The 15,481-nt window shown below is 25.0% G+C and overlaps 2 protein-coding genes across 2 annotated transcripts; one reads left to right on the top strand and one right to left on the bottom strand.

Annotated features, from left to right (window-relative positions):
* The first annotated feature begins 2,254 nt into the window (after positions 1-2,254).
* Positions 2,255-7,293, top strand: LOC135929404 (transcription termination factor 3, mitochondrial-like). The gene is made up of 4 exons (XM_065465963.1): positions 2,255-2,768; positions 2,807-2,904; positions 2,945-3,035; positions 6,881-7,293. Exons 1-4 carry the CDS (start codon positions 2,273-2,275, stop codon positions 7,156-7,158), a joined length of 963 nt encoding a protein of 320 aa, XP_065322035.1. The 5' UTR covers positions 2,255-2,272; the 3' UTR covers positions 7,159-7,293.
* On the bottom strand, positions 7,245-14,347 carry LOC135929405 (nascent polypeptide-associated complex subunit alpha-like). The gene is made up of 6 exons (XM_065465964.1): positions 14,212-14,347; positions 13,808-14,016; positions 13,646-13,765; positions 13,211-13,444; positions 7,446-7,568; positions 7,245-7,400 (listed from the first exon to the last, which is right to left on the bottom strand). Exons 1-6 carry the CDS (start codon positions 14,288-14,290, stop codon positions 7,386-7,388), a joined length of 780 nt encoding a protein of 259 aa, XP_065322036.1. The 5' UTR covers positions 14,291-14,347; the 3' UTR covers positions 7,245-7,385.
* Positions 14,348-15,481: the final 1,134 nt, after the last annotated feature.

The following is a 15,481-nucleotide window of genomic DNA, read 5'->3' as shown; positions in this document are numbered from 1 at the left end:
GATTCCTTGAGTCCAATACTGATATCAAAGTATTTGTGCATATCTGATTAATATTAAATATTTATGCGAAATATTTAAATATATCATGTTTCATGTACTAACACTTTAAAAATTTTACCATAATCTATTTTTGGGTACAAATATTCAGTATAGTAAATAAATAGAAATTAAATATTGTTTTATCCTTTCCTAATTAATTTTAAGTTTGCAGTACATCTAAAAATATGTAGATTAGTTTTTTTAACTCAGTTGTAAGAGGTTATTGTAAAAATTTATTTTAGTTTAAGAACTTTTTGCTATACTGATCACAGGAAATAAATTAAAAATAAATAGACATTTTTCTACTTCATAATAAAAGTAATAATTATTTTCCAGTTTTATCATTAATAAAAATAAATTGTAAATAATTATCACCATTTGGATTGTCAGCAGTGGTAAGCTTAAATTTTTTAGAATTACATTGAATATCAACACATTTTGCCGGTTTGCACATACTGGATACATTACTAATTATAGATTTTTCCACATCCAAATAAATTTTGAAAGATTTTAAACATCTCTGACATTCAAACCATCGTATACAATCTATCATTTTAACAGTCCATGTTCTGATAACAGTACCTTATATTAAAATTAAAAAACTTATCATATATATTAACAAAAACCTTTTATGCACAAAAATTTTCCTAGATCTTGAGTTAACGGAAATCTAATTTGTGTTATATCTTGACATAGTGGTAAATTAATGAAGCATACATCAATATTTATATGATTTGTAGATATTTCCTAAAAATAATTTATTTATAATCTTATTATTTACTTACTTTTGACTTGATTCCAAGATTTATGCATGTTTTAATGCAACTCTTAAATAATTCAATGCATTGATCAAAGTTTTCAAAAATAAAGGGGAAAATTTTTGGTAGTATATCTAACAAATTGATTACACTAAACACATTTTATAATACATTTCATTTCTTACTCTATTAAAAATTTGAAATCATTATTTGTTATATTTGCTACTATATTATCCAAATCAGATTTGTGATATGATAAAAGATATTTAACTAAGTTATCTAATAAAATAATTATATAGAGATTGTATGCTTATATTTTTTTTATATAAATTAATCAAACTTTCAAAATTTTGTTCCCTTTTTTTTATAAAGGACATCATAATAACTCATTACATATTTTAAAAAAATCGCTCAAATTTTTGGCTTTAGTGATAGATCACGTAACTAACGTTTCCTATCAATTCATATTTATACCTCGTATTTAAAAAATAATAGTGATTAAAATAACTTAAATCTAATATAAAATTATAAATATTCTAAAAAATCTATAGATACTGCTACAACCTCATATCCATACCATCATGCTACCACAGCCTTACAGGAGAAAGTGTTCGCAATTATACTAAGTAATATTTTATCTTAAAAATATATAATTTTATATAAGATATTGACATGATTTTGGAAAGAGACAAACAACAAAAAGATGATGAAAGTATGTTATTATTTGTAGTTTCATTTTTGAATTTCTTTCATTAGTTTCCAAATTTTAAATATGATCAAAAAATAATTTTTTTTACTATTTTAGATAAAGAGAATATGGAGAGCAGAACATGCAATCTAACGAATGAAAAGGCATAGCAGGTGTAAAGAATCTGATCTAACAGTTATTGGATTGTCCAAAAAAAAGAAGAGAAATAATCTATGTAGAAAATATCGAGATAGGAGAAAGTAGTATCTTTCATATAAATTATAACTTTTAATATTTATTAGAACAACCTAATTCTCAGACAGAATTTATCAATTTCATAATAATTAGCAATATTATTACAGGTATTTTATATTTATTTTTATTACCTTATTTTAATTTACCAAATAGAATTTTTTAAAAATCTGTAGAAAATATTTTTTTTACCAGAAAATAAACCCTTGGCCTATTCAAATCTTTCAAAATCTCGTTTCAATGAATGGCTGAATACTATGCAGATTACATATTTTGTAGCTAAACTTTGACGTGTATGCACAAGATAACTGTATAAAATATATTTTCTCAGAAACTGCATGGATATCAACTATTTATGCCTTGTTAGATACTTATATATATTTTTGATTATATTTTATGTGTTATTTTACTTAGAATATTTTTGTACAGTTGCTTTAAGACCTATCAAAGTTTAGTACTTGCCATCTTTTCCATATGGTGATAATAAATTTACATTCATTCATTGAAATATAAAATATGAAAATTTCGTCGAAATATGAAATTAATTCTTAAACACCTTAATTCTTATATAAATTGTACAATTAAATATTATTATGGGTTATCCTCTAATATTAACGTTAAATCTATTATCCCTACTGATAATTCTATTAATATAAGTGAACCTCATGTGGGAGCTAATTTAGCTAAATTTGTTAATAGTAACATAACTTTACAAAACCTGATAAAGATTGGTGTTGATATATCACAATTTGATAAATTGAAAAATATACCAGAATATTTGATTAAAGCAGATTTTGATAGAGACATAAAAAAATATTTGTTATTTTTGCTTCAATTGAACATTCCTTCCAACATGATACATAATGTAATCACAAAAAATCCATTTTTGTTCTTAGAAGACACTGACAATCTGCATGTCCGAATTAATTATTTAAGATGGAAAAAATTTTCCCACAATGATATTACATATTTAGTAATTAAATATCCAAAAATTTTGTCTATAAGTACATTGGAATTGGACTCTAGACTAGGTATTCTTATGGTTATATAAAATCTAAATTTATTATAGGCAACATTCAAAAATTGTTTGGCTTGAGTTCAAAAGATATTCGATTAAGTTTTTTATCTTCACCAAAAATTATAGATTACAATTTTCAATTGTTAAAAGTATTTTTAGTATAATTTTTCAAAATTAATTCATATGTAGCTAACATCCATGACTATGATTAAAGAACTAAATTTTAGTAAACAAGAAATTAAATCAATATTCCAAGAATATCCTTTGACACTTATGACAGGTTAAAATATTTTAAATATTAGTCTCCATAAAATTATTTAGGAATTGTCCCTTTCTTTTGGTCACTATAGGGAAGGCATTTCTAATTGATTTAAAGGGCCTTTTGTCTATCTTCTAGAGGTTGACCCAAACTTGAATAAATTTTTTTAAAGTTTTTTTTGGTCTAGCCTATAATAAGGCATAGTACACAGAAACTATGCATTATTAAGGCACAAATTTAATATAATATCTAATTATGTTTAGCTTATCAAATTGATTTAGAAATTTTTTTTATTAATTTAAAAAACTGGTAAATTAATAAAATATCAAAAAAATACTTTTTTATACATGGCTAAAATATGCATCCTTTATAAAAAAAATAAATGCAGAATCATGTTTAACTCTTTAAAAGGTTTCAGAAATGTTAATATTAATTTTTTTAGTGGGATTACTTCTTTTTTCGACCAAACTATCCACTTTTAAAAGAGCTCTAATTTAACAAAATAAATATAGAATCATATTTGGCACTTCAAGTTGATTCGGAAAATGTTAATTTTGGGAATATTATGGATCCATCCAATATCTCACTAATTTTTTAAAAATCCCATATTAATTTAAGCCATCTATCATATTTTCTGAAATAAAATCTATGAGCTTATTTTATTTTTTTGTTTAATTTTAACTATATTTATCTTTATTTTCTAAAACCAACTAAAAATCTAAAATTTTTGAGGATATTAAATTTAATAACCTAAAAGGTTATTGTTACTTACCACTAAAGGCTCTGTTGAACCAATTGGTATTTTATTTGAATTGAGACTGCCACATTTAGTTGTAATATTTATAAAATAAAAATCATAATTTTTGGAAATCATCTTTCTAGTCAATAAAAGCTTAGCTCGCCAATTCTATCATGATTTGAATCCAGCAAGGACCGTTTTTCTTAAGCTAACTTGGTGGTTCCATTTTAGAGGGGGGGATGCATAGTTTTAAAATTTTTTTTTACAATATTAAAAAATCAATTTACATTTTATGAATCCCCTTGAAGACCTAAATATGATTCATATTTATTTGATTTGTTAAAACACTTCTCTTTATTGACTAAATTACAAACCATATCATCTCCTATTGGAAAGGCTCTAATTAACAAAAAAATTAATATTAACAGAATCCAATAAAAAAGTTAAACATGATTCTACCATTTTTTATAGTGCATAATCATCAAGGATGTATAGGGGTTTGTATGGTGATGTGTATTTTAATAATCTAAAAAAATGTTTTTTTTTGAGTTTACTAATTTATCAGTTTTTTTTAAAATAACACCTCAATCTAAATATTATACTATATGAATTTTATTAAATTTGCGTTTCTATTATAAAGAGGGTGCATAGTTTAGTCAAAAAATAAATTTCGATATTTAAATTTAAAAAAAAAAATGAATATCCCCTCAAAAAGCTAAACATGATTCTATATTTATTATTTATTATTTAATATTAAAACTTTTTTATTAAGGCATGCCTATGGATTTGTAATTTAGTCAAATAAATTGATTATATCTCAATATCAATTTTTTTTTAAATTTCTAGTAACATTTTCTGAAATCTTTTAAAAAGCTAAACATGATTCTGCATTCATTTTTTAAAATATTTATTTTAGTCATAGTGTTTTTTGATATTTTACTAATTTACCCATTAAAAATAAGATTTTCTAAATCATCTCAAAAAGCTAAACAAGATTCTATATTAATTTTATTAAATTTGCACTACTATAATAATAACATGATTATGCATTCATTTTTTTAAAAAAACAGCACATAATTATCGATCAGCGATGCGTATTTAGACAGTATTTTTTTTAAATATTTTATTAAAAATACGATCCTTTATTAATTTTTATTAAATTTAAGCTTCTATAAAAGGAGATGCGTATTTTAGTCACGCTTCCAGAATTTTCTTTTAGACCTAGCTTTTATTAGTTAGTATTTAATATAAAGGGTTTATAGTTATAACTTTATATTGAAAAAATTATAAACCAAAGCCCATGACTGAATTGGGAATTACTTTGACTTGATCTTTAGTCATTGGTATTTTTCAATTATGAATTTTTTTTAATCCCCCCCCCCCCCATTCCTCTCATGAAAGGGATCTTTTACAGACCCAAAATGAAGTATGTAAAAATTCTAATTTTTAAAAATCCGGTCAAAAAAATGGAGACCTGTCTTGGAGAAACTGATTTGGTTGAAGAGCATTCTCTTGAACTAGTTTGAATCAGACCGGCTGCTTCTCACTCTCTAATAATTTTTTTGAATTCTTTATAAAAACATTGGATAAGATTAAAATTCGTTATTTCATCTTGAAAGATTTTTGACGCATGGAAATTATAAAAAAGATATATTTTTACAAAAAAAAGATATATTTTTACAAAAAAAATATTTGACATTTTTAGGTAACATTTGACCAAAGATTTCTCATCTTTGAAAAAATATCCCCGAATAAATTTTATTGTGTATATGAACCCTACCCCATAATATTTTTCTAACATTTAATTGACCATGTTTATTGACTTAGAAAATTTCCCCCGAAAAATGGGTCCCCAAAAATCAGACCATTGATTCTTTATGTAATATATCTCTAAACCTACTCAAATACAGTTGTCAATTAAAATACATTTTTTTTGGTAAATAATTTTTTATGAAAACACATTTTAAATATGTGAACGATATTTATTATTAATTATATCATATGGAAAATATTTAAAAAATAAAAAAACATAAAAATATCAAAAAATCACATTTAAAAAACCTTCAATATTAAATTTATACCTGGTGACGTTTTCGTTCCTACATAACTATATCTAGCTATATAAGATGACAAATTGGCACCTTTAGAATGATCACCAAACTTATCACTACTATAAAAATATCCCAAGCCCAATATAATCCATTAACTTTCTACCTATTGCTCACCATTTTTCAATAGTACTTTGTGCCAAACCTATTAAACGAAGATTCACTTATAGAAGTCCTGGACACAAAAAGTTATAATGGATGAATAAATTTGTTCACAGGAAGATTAATATTTTCAAATATGATGCCTAATTAATAAAATAAAAATTAAGGATGCTGCATTTTTTCCCATTTTGATGCTATTATAACACGTGTGATTAATAAGAAGCTCGTGATCTTTTAAAAAAGCCATGGTTCTTGTAGATGAAATTATGATCTCGCTAAAATTTATGTAATCCATAAAAAGGGAAAAAAAATATATGTTAATTTATATTTACAATCGCATATTTATTATTTTTTTAATAAAAATAATAGTAAAATTTCCCCTAGTTGTGACTTACTGAGAATATATATATATTTAGTATTATTAAAGTAACGATTTTATTAAATAGCAGGTAACGTGCTTCTTTTTTGAAGTAACGTTTACAGCACTATTTTAATAAATGGATTATGCGTAATTTTAATATATCCAAAATTTGGAAACATCTTAATTATCCCCAAATAGCATGGCCTTTTTTTAAATCACTCTAAATGGAGAACCCTATAATAATTGGACAGTTATATTTAGATGAGTGAGGGAGCAGCACCCGTAATCAGTAAAAAATTGAGATAATTAGAATTCGATAAATCTTTAGATTACAAGTCTCACAGATTCTTGGAGCAATTTTATTTTTTTTACTAATTAAATGTATGATCATTTATTAATTACCAAGAGTATAAAAAATTATAATTGATAAATCTACATTGGCAGTCAATATTTTTTTATATGATTTGCTCATTATATTTAATAAATAGAATGATAAACTCAAACAAATTATTACTTTTAATTATATATTTTATTTCTTCTTTTTTTTATGATAAAGATCGAACTAATCTAATAAAAAGGTATGATTACCTAACTAACGATATGGGCATTAAAAGGGAATTGATTGTCAAATGGCCAAATATTCTTACATCTCGGTCCAAAATTATCAAATATAGGCATTTATTCTTGAAATACCTTGAAAAAATACAATACGATGAAACAAAACCCTTATACATTTCAATGAAAGCTCTGGTCTCTGGTACGGATGAGGAATTTTGTGTACAGGTTGCCAAGATGAGTGTTGAAAAATATTATGAATTTTTAAAAACCTTGTAATATCTGTTAATATATACTCGTCAATAATTTTGTACAATAAATAACAACTGGTATCGTTTATGCAAATTTTTAATATATACATTTATAGTTTAAGTACATGATTAACGGTAGTAAAAATATAATGATGTATGTGCATGTAAGATAATATATAAGTATAGAAAATTTTATTAAATTTTGAATAAAAAGCATATAAAAGGCAAAAATTAAATTATCTTCTAAATTTCCAATCAAAGTGTCAATGTCTATAATAAAAATTGTAAATTCATATAAATGCTAAATTAATTTACCATAATTGCATTAATAATATCATTGTTAGCTTCTCGTAATGCTTTAATTGCTTTGTTACGGGATACACTAGCTTGTTCCATGACAATATTAATATCTACATCAGTTATACCTGTATCATCCAACTAAAATAAAATAGAAAAAAATTACTATAAATTCGTGCAAAAATTTACCCACAACACGAGATTTGTTCAAAATATGGAAAGGTTTGGCCTTATTTTAAAAAATTTTGAGGCTTAGGTCTAGTTGACTAAATCCAAGTCTTAAAAACTATTAAGTAATATTAGGCCAATAATTTAGACTGTTGGTAATATTATAAAACAGGTTTCCTATTCATTCAGATAAATATGATCTAATTTTTTTAAAAGGTACCATAAACACCCTTGTCATAGATTTCCCATAAAAAATAATTTGCACATGAATTAGATAAAATTTGATAAGTTTTTTCTTGTAATTCGTTAAGTTATATTATATTGATATTAGTATTATAAATGATATTTTTGTTTAAAAAATTATAGGATGAGAATATAATTTAGTGGAGAGCTAAGGCAAGGGCAAGAAATATGCGGGCCATTTGGATATAATTAATTAATATATGGGAGTTAGATAATGAATATGTCAGAATGTGAGGAATGAGCAATAAAAGATTATTATCAAGACAAAGTTGGGCAATATAATAAAAAGTACAAAACAATTTGAAGCAAAATAATCAAGAATTAGCAACCAAAAATGATAAAATAAGTTAAAATACAAATTTAATACATTCATCTACTTGCTTATATTTTAACTTATTTATTCAAATTGATTAATATATAATTTTTATTAACGTAAAATAAAGAAGTATAAATTTATCTTGAAATGAAATAAGTGCAATTTTTTAAGAATTAAAGATTATTATTAGTGTTACCAGACCTTTCGATTTTTTACTTTGTTATGCCAAAAACTCCGTCTATTAATTTACATTTTCTCCCATAAAATATTAGGGTTGTGTGGATATTAAATATCGGATCAGGTAGATTTATATTGTTTTTTCATATAATTTTTTTTATTTTATAATAATATTTAATGAAAAGAATTAATATAATTCATTTGCTGTAATGTTTTAAAATAGTTTAAAATTTAATACTATTTTTCCTATTATATTATCTGCAACAAGAAAAGGATTTTAAAATAATGAGTCATATTTATCGAGTGTTGTTAAAAGGCTAGATTAGCCAATTTTAAAAAGAATTAACTCAAGATTTTGACCAAAGTTAAATTACTTAAGCTTATTAATTTTGCCCACAGAATGAAGAAAATTGGCAAAATTCTGAAGCTTAGGTAATAATATTTTGAGTTTTTTTTAAATCGGGTAAATGAAGCTGTTTAACAACACTAAATTTATCGATAATCATTGCAAATTAAATATCGGAATTGGAAGGGTTTTTTAGTAATATCAGATTGGATAGGTGAAAATTTTTTGGATTAGCACAACATAAAATAATTAAAAATTAGCTTGACTAGAAATTTATGCTACAATTTGTATTTTAATTCAATCATATATTTTAAAATGGCATCTTGTTTTTGTTTATTTTTTAACTATTTTTAAAAAGGAAAGAAAACAAATAATTCCAAATTTTTTTTTTTGATTTCCAAACTTTTCAATTTAAATATATTTATAATATTTTTTAATTTTATAACAAATTGTTATAATATTATTTTTGAATAAAAACATTATTCCCATTGGTTGCCTGTGACCAGGGATTCGAACCGAACCCGGAGAAGTGAACCCGGGTTTTTAGAAAAAAACTCTGAACCCGAACCAACCCCATTTATAAAATTTTCAAAACCCCGAACCGAACCCAAGAATTTTATTTGAACCCGGGTTCAGTGTATTATTTAAAATCATATATTAATATATGTAAATACAAATATTATATTTTCAAATTTCCAATTAAATGAAGTGTTAATAAATTTTAAACAACTTAATTCATTTATGCCATTTTTAAATTTATTCTCGATTCCTATTGGAGTGTTAAAAAATTTTAAACAATTGAATTAATTTATGCCATTTATTTTTAAATTTTTATCTTATTATTCTTAAAGATTATTAATTAGAAGAAAATGGTTAACAAATCAAAGTAAAAATTATTATATTGTTAATTTAAAAAATTCTAAACATCTAACTTAAAAATTGTTAAATGTAGGGCAGTTTTTGTGAACTTATTAAAATGATTTTAAAATTTATATATGCTAATCATTTATTTTTGGTTCAGATTAATTTTTACAAGATATTAATGAAGTGCATATTATAAATGAAATTAAATTTATAAATATCTCTTTTAATTCTGAAATCATTGCTATTTAAAAAAATTGTTCTCTTTTTAAAGATTTAAGAATAAAGATAAAGTCATATTTGATAAGCATTTTACCCTTAATACAATAGAAAAAAAATCAATATGTTCATATTGCAAAGTAAAAATGTCTGGTAATTTGTCAAATTTAGAAAGACACCTGGAAAGAAATCACAACAATGAATATTTAAATTATTTAAATGAAAAAACCAAATATCAGGAATTGTTATTGGCAAAAAAACCTAAAATTAATATAGAAACCTTTTTTCCAAAAAAGCATATAAGTATAAATATATCATCTAATGATTTGATGAGTTCTATACTAGAACTTGTTACTGTAAATGGCCGGCCTTTATCAATTATTAAAGATTCGGGATTTCAAAGAATTATAAATCCACTCCTATCTGGGCTCAATTTAGTTATAAACAAAGAAAATTTATCCAGAACTATTGATAAAACAGCCCAATCAATTAGAGACAAAATATCGAGAGAGGTAGAAGGAAAATTAATAAGTTTAAAAGTTGATGCAGTTCAACGACTAGATAGGTCAATTCTTGGTGTAAATAAGTCCATTATAAATTTGAGGACTCTTGGAATTGTAGAGCTGAAAGAGAGATGTACAGGAGAATATATAAAAGAGAATATATTAAAAACTTTACTAAAATTTAAAATTAATATTGAACAAATATACACAATTACTTATGATAATGGTTGTAATTTTTTAAGCTCCTGCAACCTGAAACTGTATGATATAAGGAGTGAATCAGCAGATGAGGAAAATATGGATGTAAATGTATATAAATATGATATTGATGATATACAAAATACTTTTTTATCAACTATTATATCCTATCCGATTTATAGTGTACGGTGTGCAGCTCACACACTTCAGCTGGCACTTCAAGATGCTATAAAATTATCACCTATTGTGGAAACCATTTCAAAAGCTAGGAGCCTAAATTTAAAATTAAGACATCCCACTTACCAAAAGTTATTAAAAAATATGAAACTCCCTAAGCCTGTGTTAGATTGCCACAGATGACATTCAACCCATGATATGTTAGAAAGGCTGATTTTACTAAAACCCAATATCGAAGATTTTTTTCAGAGCAATCTGATTATTTATTGACTGAAGATTGGAATGAGATAATAACGATTGTTGAAATTTTAAAACCGCTAAAAATCGCAACCAAACAATTCCAATCTGAACAGTTAACACTGACAGATTTTTATGCAGCATGGTTAAGATGCTGCATCGAACTGGAAAAAAATCCAAACCATTTTGCTCAATTACTATATTCTTGTCTTAAGAACAGAGAAGAAAGGTTTATAAAGAACGAAATTCTCTTAGCTGCCATATACCTGGACCCAAGATACAAGGTTAATTTAAAGCTTAGTAAATTAATTATTTTAGATTTATATTAAAATTGTTATTTTATGGATTAGTGATGATGATAAGATTTGTGCGAAAAGGCATCTTGTCAATTTATGGAGACGAATTAAAAGCTTAACAACGCCGATTTTATCTGATGATATTAGTTCCGATGAAGTTATTGAACAAGATGATTTAGAGAAATTGATACAACTTAAAGAAAGGCAGGAGAAAATACTTAAAAGAGGGCCAACGATTGCTGAGAAAAGTATTGGAACAATAATTACTGGATTTAGCGATTATAAAAGATTAGATAAGAAGGAAAATATTTTGCATTTTTGGGAGTCTGCTAAGCTAGAACACCCTGAATTATATATTTTATCTAAAATCTTATTTGCTGTTCCTGCAACCCAAGTTAATTTATCATATTTTCACATATAAATACATTTAACATAGGTTAGCGTTGAAAGATCTTTTTCACATTTGAAATTCATTCTTTCACCACATAGATCGAGGATGAGTGAACAACTCTTGGAAGATATTATGCTAATACATCTAAATAAAATTTTTAAAATTGATACATGACTATAGGCTTTGTATTTTAAACTATATTTGCCTATAAATAAAATAAAAAATTTATTTTTTATATCAAATTTATGTCTAGTTTTTTATTATGATTTAAATATAGAATTTTTTTTATCAACAATTCTTGAACCCGAACCGAACCAAACCCGGGTTCAAAAATATTTCCCTGAACCAAACCCACCTTTTTTTATACCCCGAACTAAACCCGGGCAAAAATTTTGTTGGGTTCGCATCCCTGCCTGTGACATTACAATACACAATGAAGAAAGGGCATGCTTCATTATTAATAGACATATAAATAATTGCTGCAGATTCACATAAAAGGTGTCAAAATTTATAGATTCTCAGATATTGAATGGTCAGAACTTCTATAGGGTTCCAACAAGATGACTATTACAATATCAACACTCAAGACTTTATAAAAATTATTTAGCTTTCTCAAAATCCCAATTCTAAAATTATTTTTTGAAAATGAGTTGGTCAAAGTTTTTTTAGACCTAGTTATTAATATAAGAACAGCCTTAAACAACATGGTTAAAATTAGTTACAACCCAAGTTATCAATAACTTTTATAGCTAGGTTGTATGACAAAATCTTATAAAATGTGATGATCATGATAAGATTGCTGTTTTAAAATGGAGTTAATAAATTCACCTAGGTTATGATGCTTGATAATAAATATTGAATTAGATGAATAATTTCAGAAACTTCTTTAAATACATTTATTAAACCTAATAATATATTAAATTCAGTCCATGAAAACAAATGATCAAATTTTGAATATACAATATTATATTTTTGTTACCACATTCAAACACTAATTCAGAGGGCATATTTGATTTAATGAAAAATTTCTGGAGAAAAGATCATTGTTATAAGAATTTAAATGATCAATCATAATTTTAATTATAATTGTAAAGGAATATGTAACAGAAAATTTAATTAATGATATAATTTAATATACTGAATTTTTAAATATATTGTTTGTATAAACTTTATGTATGATCTTTTATTTTACTATTGCATATTAGATATATTGATTTAAATAAAGAAATAATCATTAGAAAAAAAAAGAAAATTATTTTAATTATGGCAAAATTGTCCCACTTTTTGTTTGAATAAATTGGCAACCCTTATTAGAATAAATATACTTAGTTAGATGGTTTGCCAACAATAACTTTATAGTCCAATGATATAATATATTTACATTCCAAACCAAGGATTAGAAGAAATACAAACCTTAAAATAATGATGATAGGATGTTTAAATTAGCAGAAATCTATATACAAGTTTCTAGCAAATAAGTTTATAATCAGTACAAATCTAGCAATAAAGGAATTATAAAATCCCAAATTAAATGTTAATATTTAAAATAAAATATATTTGTATTTAATAATAATTGAATTGGCAAGATGTTAAAGGCATTCACTATAAAACTAAATAACTGACAATAAACAAATATAAAAACTATGCATACTGGTTCCTCATCCTTTTGCCCTATAATGAGAGGATAGTTTTGATTTGTTTTTGTGTCATGTGATAACCCTGAACCAGTGGCAGTATCAGATGATTCCTTATTATTTATGTGGTTAAGATCTCCTAGCATACCATTGGGTTGTGCATTAGGATTAGTGATGGTTGGCTGTGAGAATGGGGGTACTTTAAACTTTTCAGCTGCTGCCATTTGAGCTTGTTGACTCAAATCTTCAATCTAAAATTTTATAAGAATTAATGTTGACTATGTAAATTAATCTAATGTATTATTAAATGACCATGACTTAAGTTCACATTCAAACAAATTGTTTTTAGTGACAACCAGAAATTATGCTAATATCAAGTAACATTAAGTGTATCTTATACTTTAACAATTTTCAGTTTAGGGTGAAAATGCCCTATCATATTATTTGATTACCTTAGTTTCTCCAAACACAATGTATGTATCACCAGCAGGGCTTTTATAAACATCTGGTTTGTTTATGATGAAAAGAATATTTTTGGATTTCCTAATAGTAATTCGACCAACCCCATGTATCTAAGAGAGAACATAGCAAAATAATTATAGGATAAAATAAACTTGTTTAAGTCCCAATTTGGATATAATTTTTCGTGCTTTCTTTTCACCCCTAGTTTGCTTAGATTTGGAATCATCTTCACTAATATTATCTTTTGCACTACTTCCAACAGGTGCTGGTGTAAGTCCAACACCAGAATCTGTTTTAGCGTTTTCTAAATCTTCCAATTCAGGAATAGATTCATCATCTGATTCCGATCCTGACCCAGAAGCTACATAAATTTTTTTTAAAAAACTAGCAATATAATAAGTAAAGCTGCATTTTATTTATATTTAATATAAAAAAAATAAATCCAAATTATAACAAATACTATATCTAGCTCGTTCTAATGTATAAATAAATCATAAATATACTAAATATTAAAAAATGCATGTGCAGAATTTTAAATTCAGTACAATATACTTACCAACTTCAGGAGGATTCTCAAAAGTTTCTTCCACATTTTCCTCACTTAAATCTTGTATTATTTTAGGTTGGCTTACCATAACAAACGAAGTGAACAAATATGGAAATTAGGAAAATGTTAATAAATTACTCCGCTACTAAAAATGTATGACATATTCTTCTACTTTATAATTCTGAATAGTTTTAAAATAAAAGATTACTCTATTTTTAAGTTCACATCTTATGACTTAAATTTTCTCTTCCTAGAGCCAAAGATCTCAGCTATAACCATCGAGGTTATTGGTATATTTTGTCTTTTAATGAGTAAGTTTAAATCTCATAAATACATTACTATACTGCCCCTCCTATTTATGCTCAATAACATACTTGTTATTTGTGTTTCTCTATCTTATTTTCTCTTCTTACAACCTTAATATCTCATTCTAAGCAAATTAGAATAAAACTATGGTAAACTAACGTAATAGTTAGTAGAGATTTTATCATACTATATATAAATTTATAAACATTCATAGTTTATTTTAATCAAAGCCAATATAATGATTTCTATTTATATATAAATTACTTTTTTATAATGTTTTCCAATTTAAAAATGAATATAATCATATTTATTTCATTTTAATAAATCTTTAATAATTTATGGTTTCTCAATGAGAAGAACAACGTATTATAGTATTTATAACAGCAGACAATATTCCTCTTCCGATAAACTTTCTTGAGTCAAAATATTTGACTATATCATTGCGTATTTCCGTAATATTCTCTCAGGAATTTCAAATAGTTTTGTTAAAAGTCCGATTTGAATCGACTTTTAAAAACGGCCCGTTTATGATTTTAGCCAAAATAATATTAAGTAAGCCTGGCGATTCTTCTCATAGATGGCAGAAAAGTTTGGATTTCTATTATTTTGGCTTAAATCTTAATCGGGCCGTTTTTAAATCGTCTCAAAATATAACCCTATCTTATAATTTACGTCCATCTCTTTAACCTTGGCATCCTTGTTTTTTATCCAAACAGGTTGTGAAATCTTAAATGTATGAATTCACTCCTTTTTAAATGTGAATCATGATTTGACTTTGTATCTCATTTGAATTTTTAATCTTATGTTCTACATCCGATTCAGGTCTATTTTTCTGACATCCAAAACATCTTCTGATATATTTTCTATATCAATATCGCACCTGGTTCACCAACAATACAATCAAAGAATTTATTTCAATTTTCACCAGGCTGCCTTCTATAAATAATTTTCATAATATTCTTTAATTTATTGG

Source organism: Gordionus sp. m RMFG-2023, chromosome 5 (assembly GCF_954871325.1).
Source record: "Gordionus sp. m RMFG-2023 chromosome 5, tfGorSpeb1-WG-v2, whole genome shotgun sequence".
In the NCBI taxonomy this organism is placed as follows: Eukaryota; Metazoa; Nematomorpha; class Gordioida; order Chordodea; family Parachordodidae; genus Gordionus; species Gordionus sp. m RMFG-2023.
This window is presented reverse-complemented; position numbering and strand designations above follow the sequence as displayed.

Bases quoted from the DNA above. Each gene is read 5' to 3' on its own strand.
- LOC135929404 (XM_065465963.1), top strand. From the start codon at position 2,273: ATGAAATTAATTCTTAAACACCTTAATTCTTATATAAATTGTACAATT. The intron at 2,905-2,944 runs GTATTTTTAGTA...ATTCATATGTAG, and splicing joins ACAATTTTCAATTGTTAAAA to CTAACATCCATGACTATGAT. The intron at 3,036-6,880 runs GTTAAAATATTT...TTTATGATAAAG, and splicing joins TCCTTTGACACTTATGACAG to ATCGAACTAATCTAATAAAA.
- LOC135929405 (XM_065465964.1), bottom strand. From the start codon at position 14,290: ATGGTAAGCCAACCTAAAATAATACAAGATTTAAGTGAGGAAAATGTG. The intron at 14,017-14,211 runs GTAAGTATATTG...AAATTTATGTAG, and splicing joins TGAGAATCCTCCTGAAGTTG to CTTCTGGGTCAGGATCGGAA. The intron at 13,766-13,807 runs GTTTATTTTATC...GTTCTCTCTTAG, and splicing joins CCAAATTGGGACTTAAACAA to ATACATGGGGTTGGTCGAAT.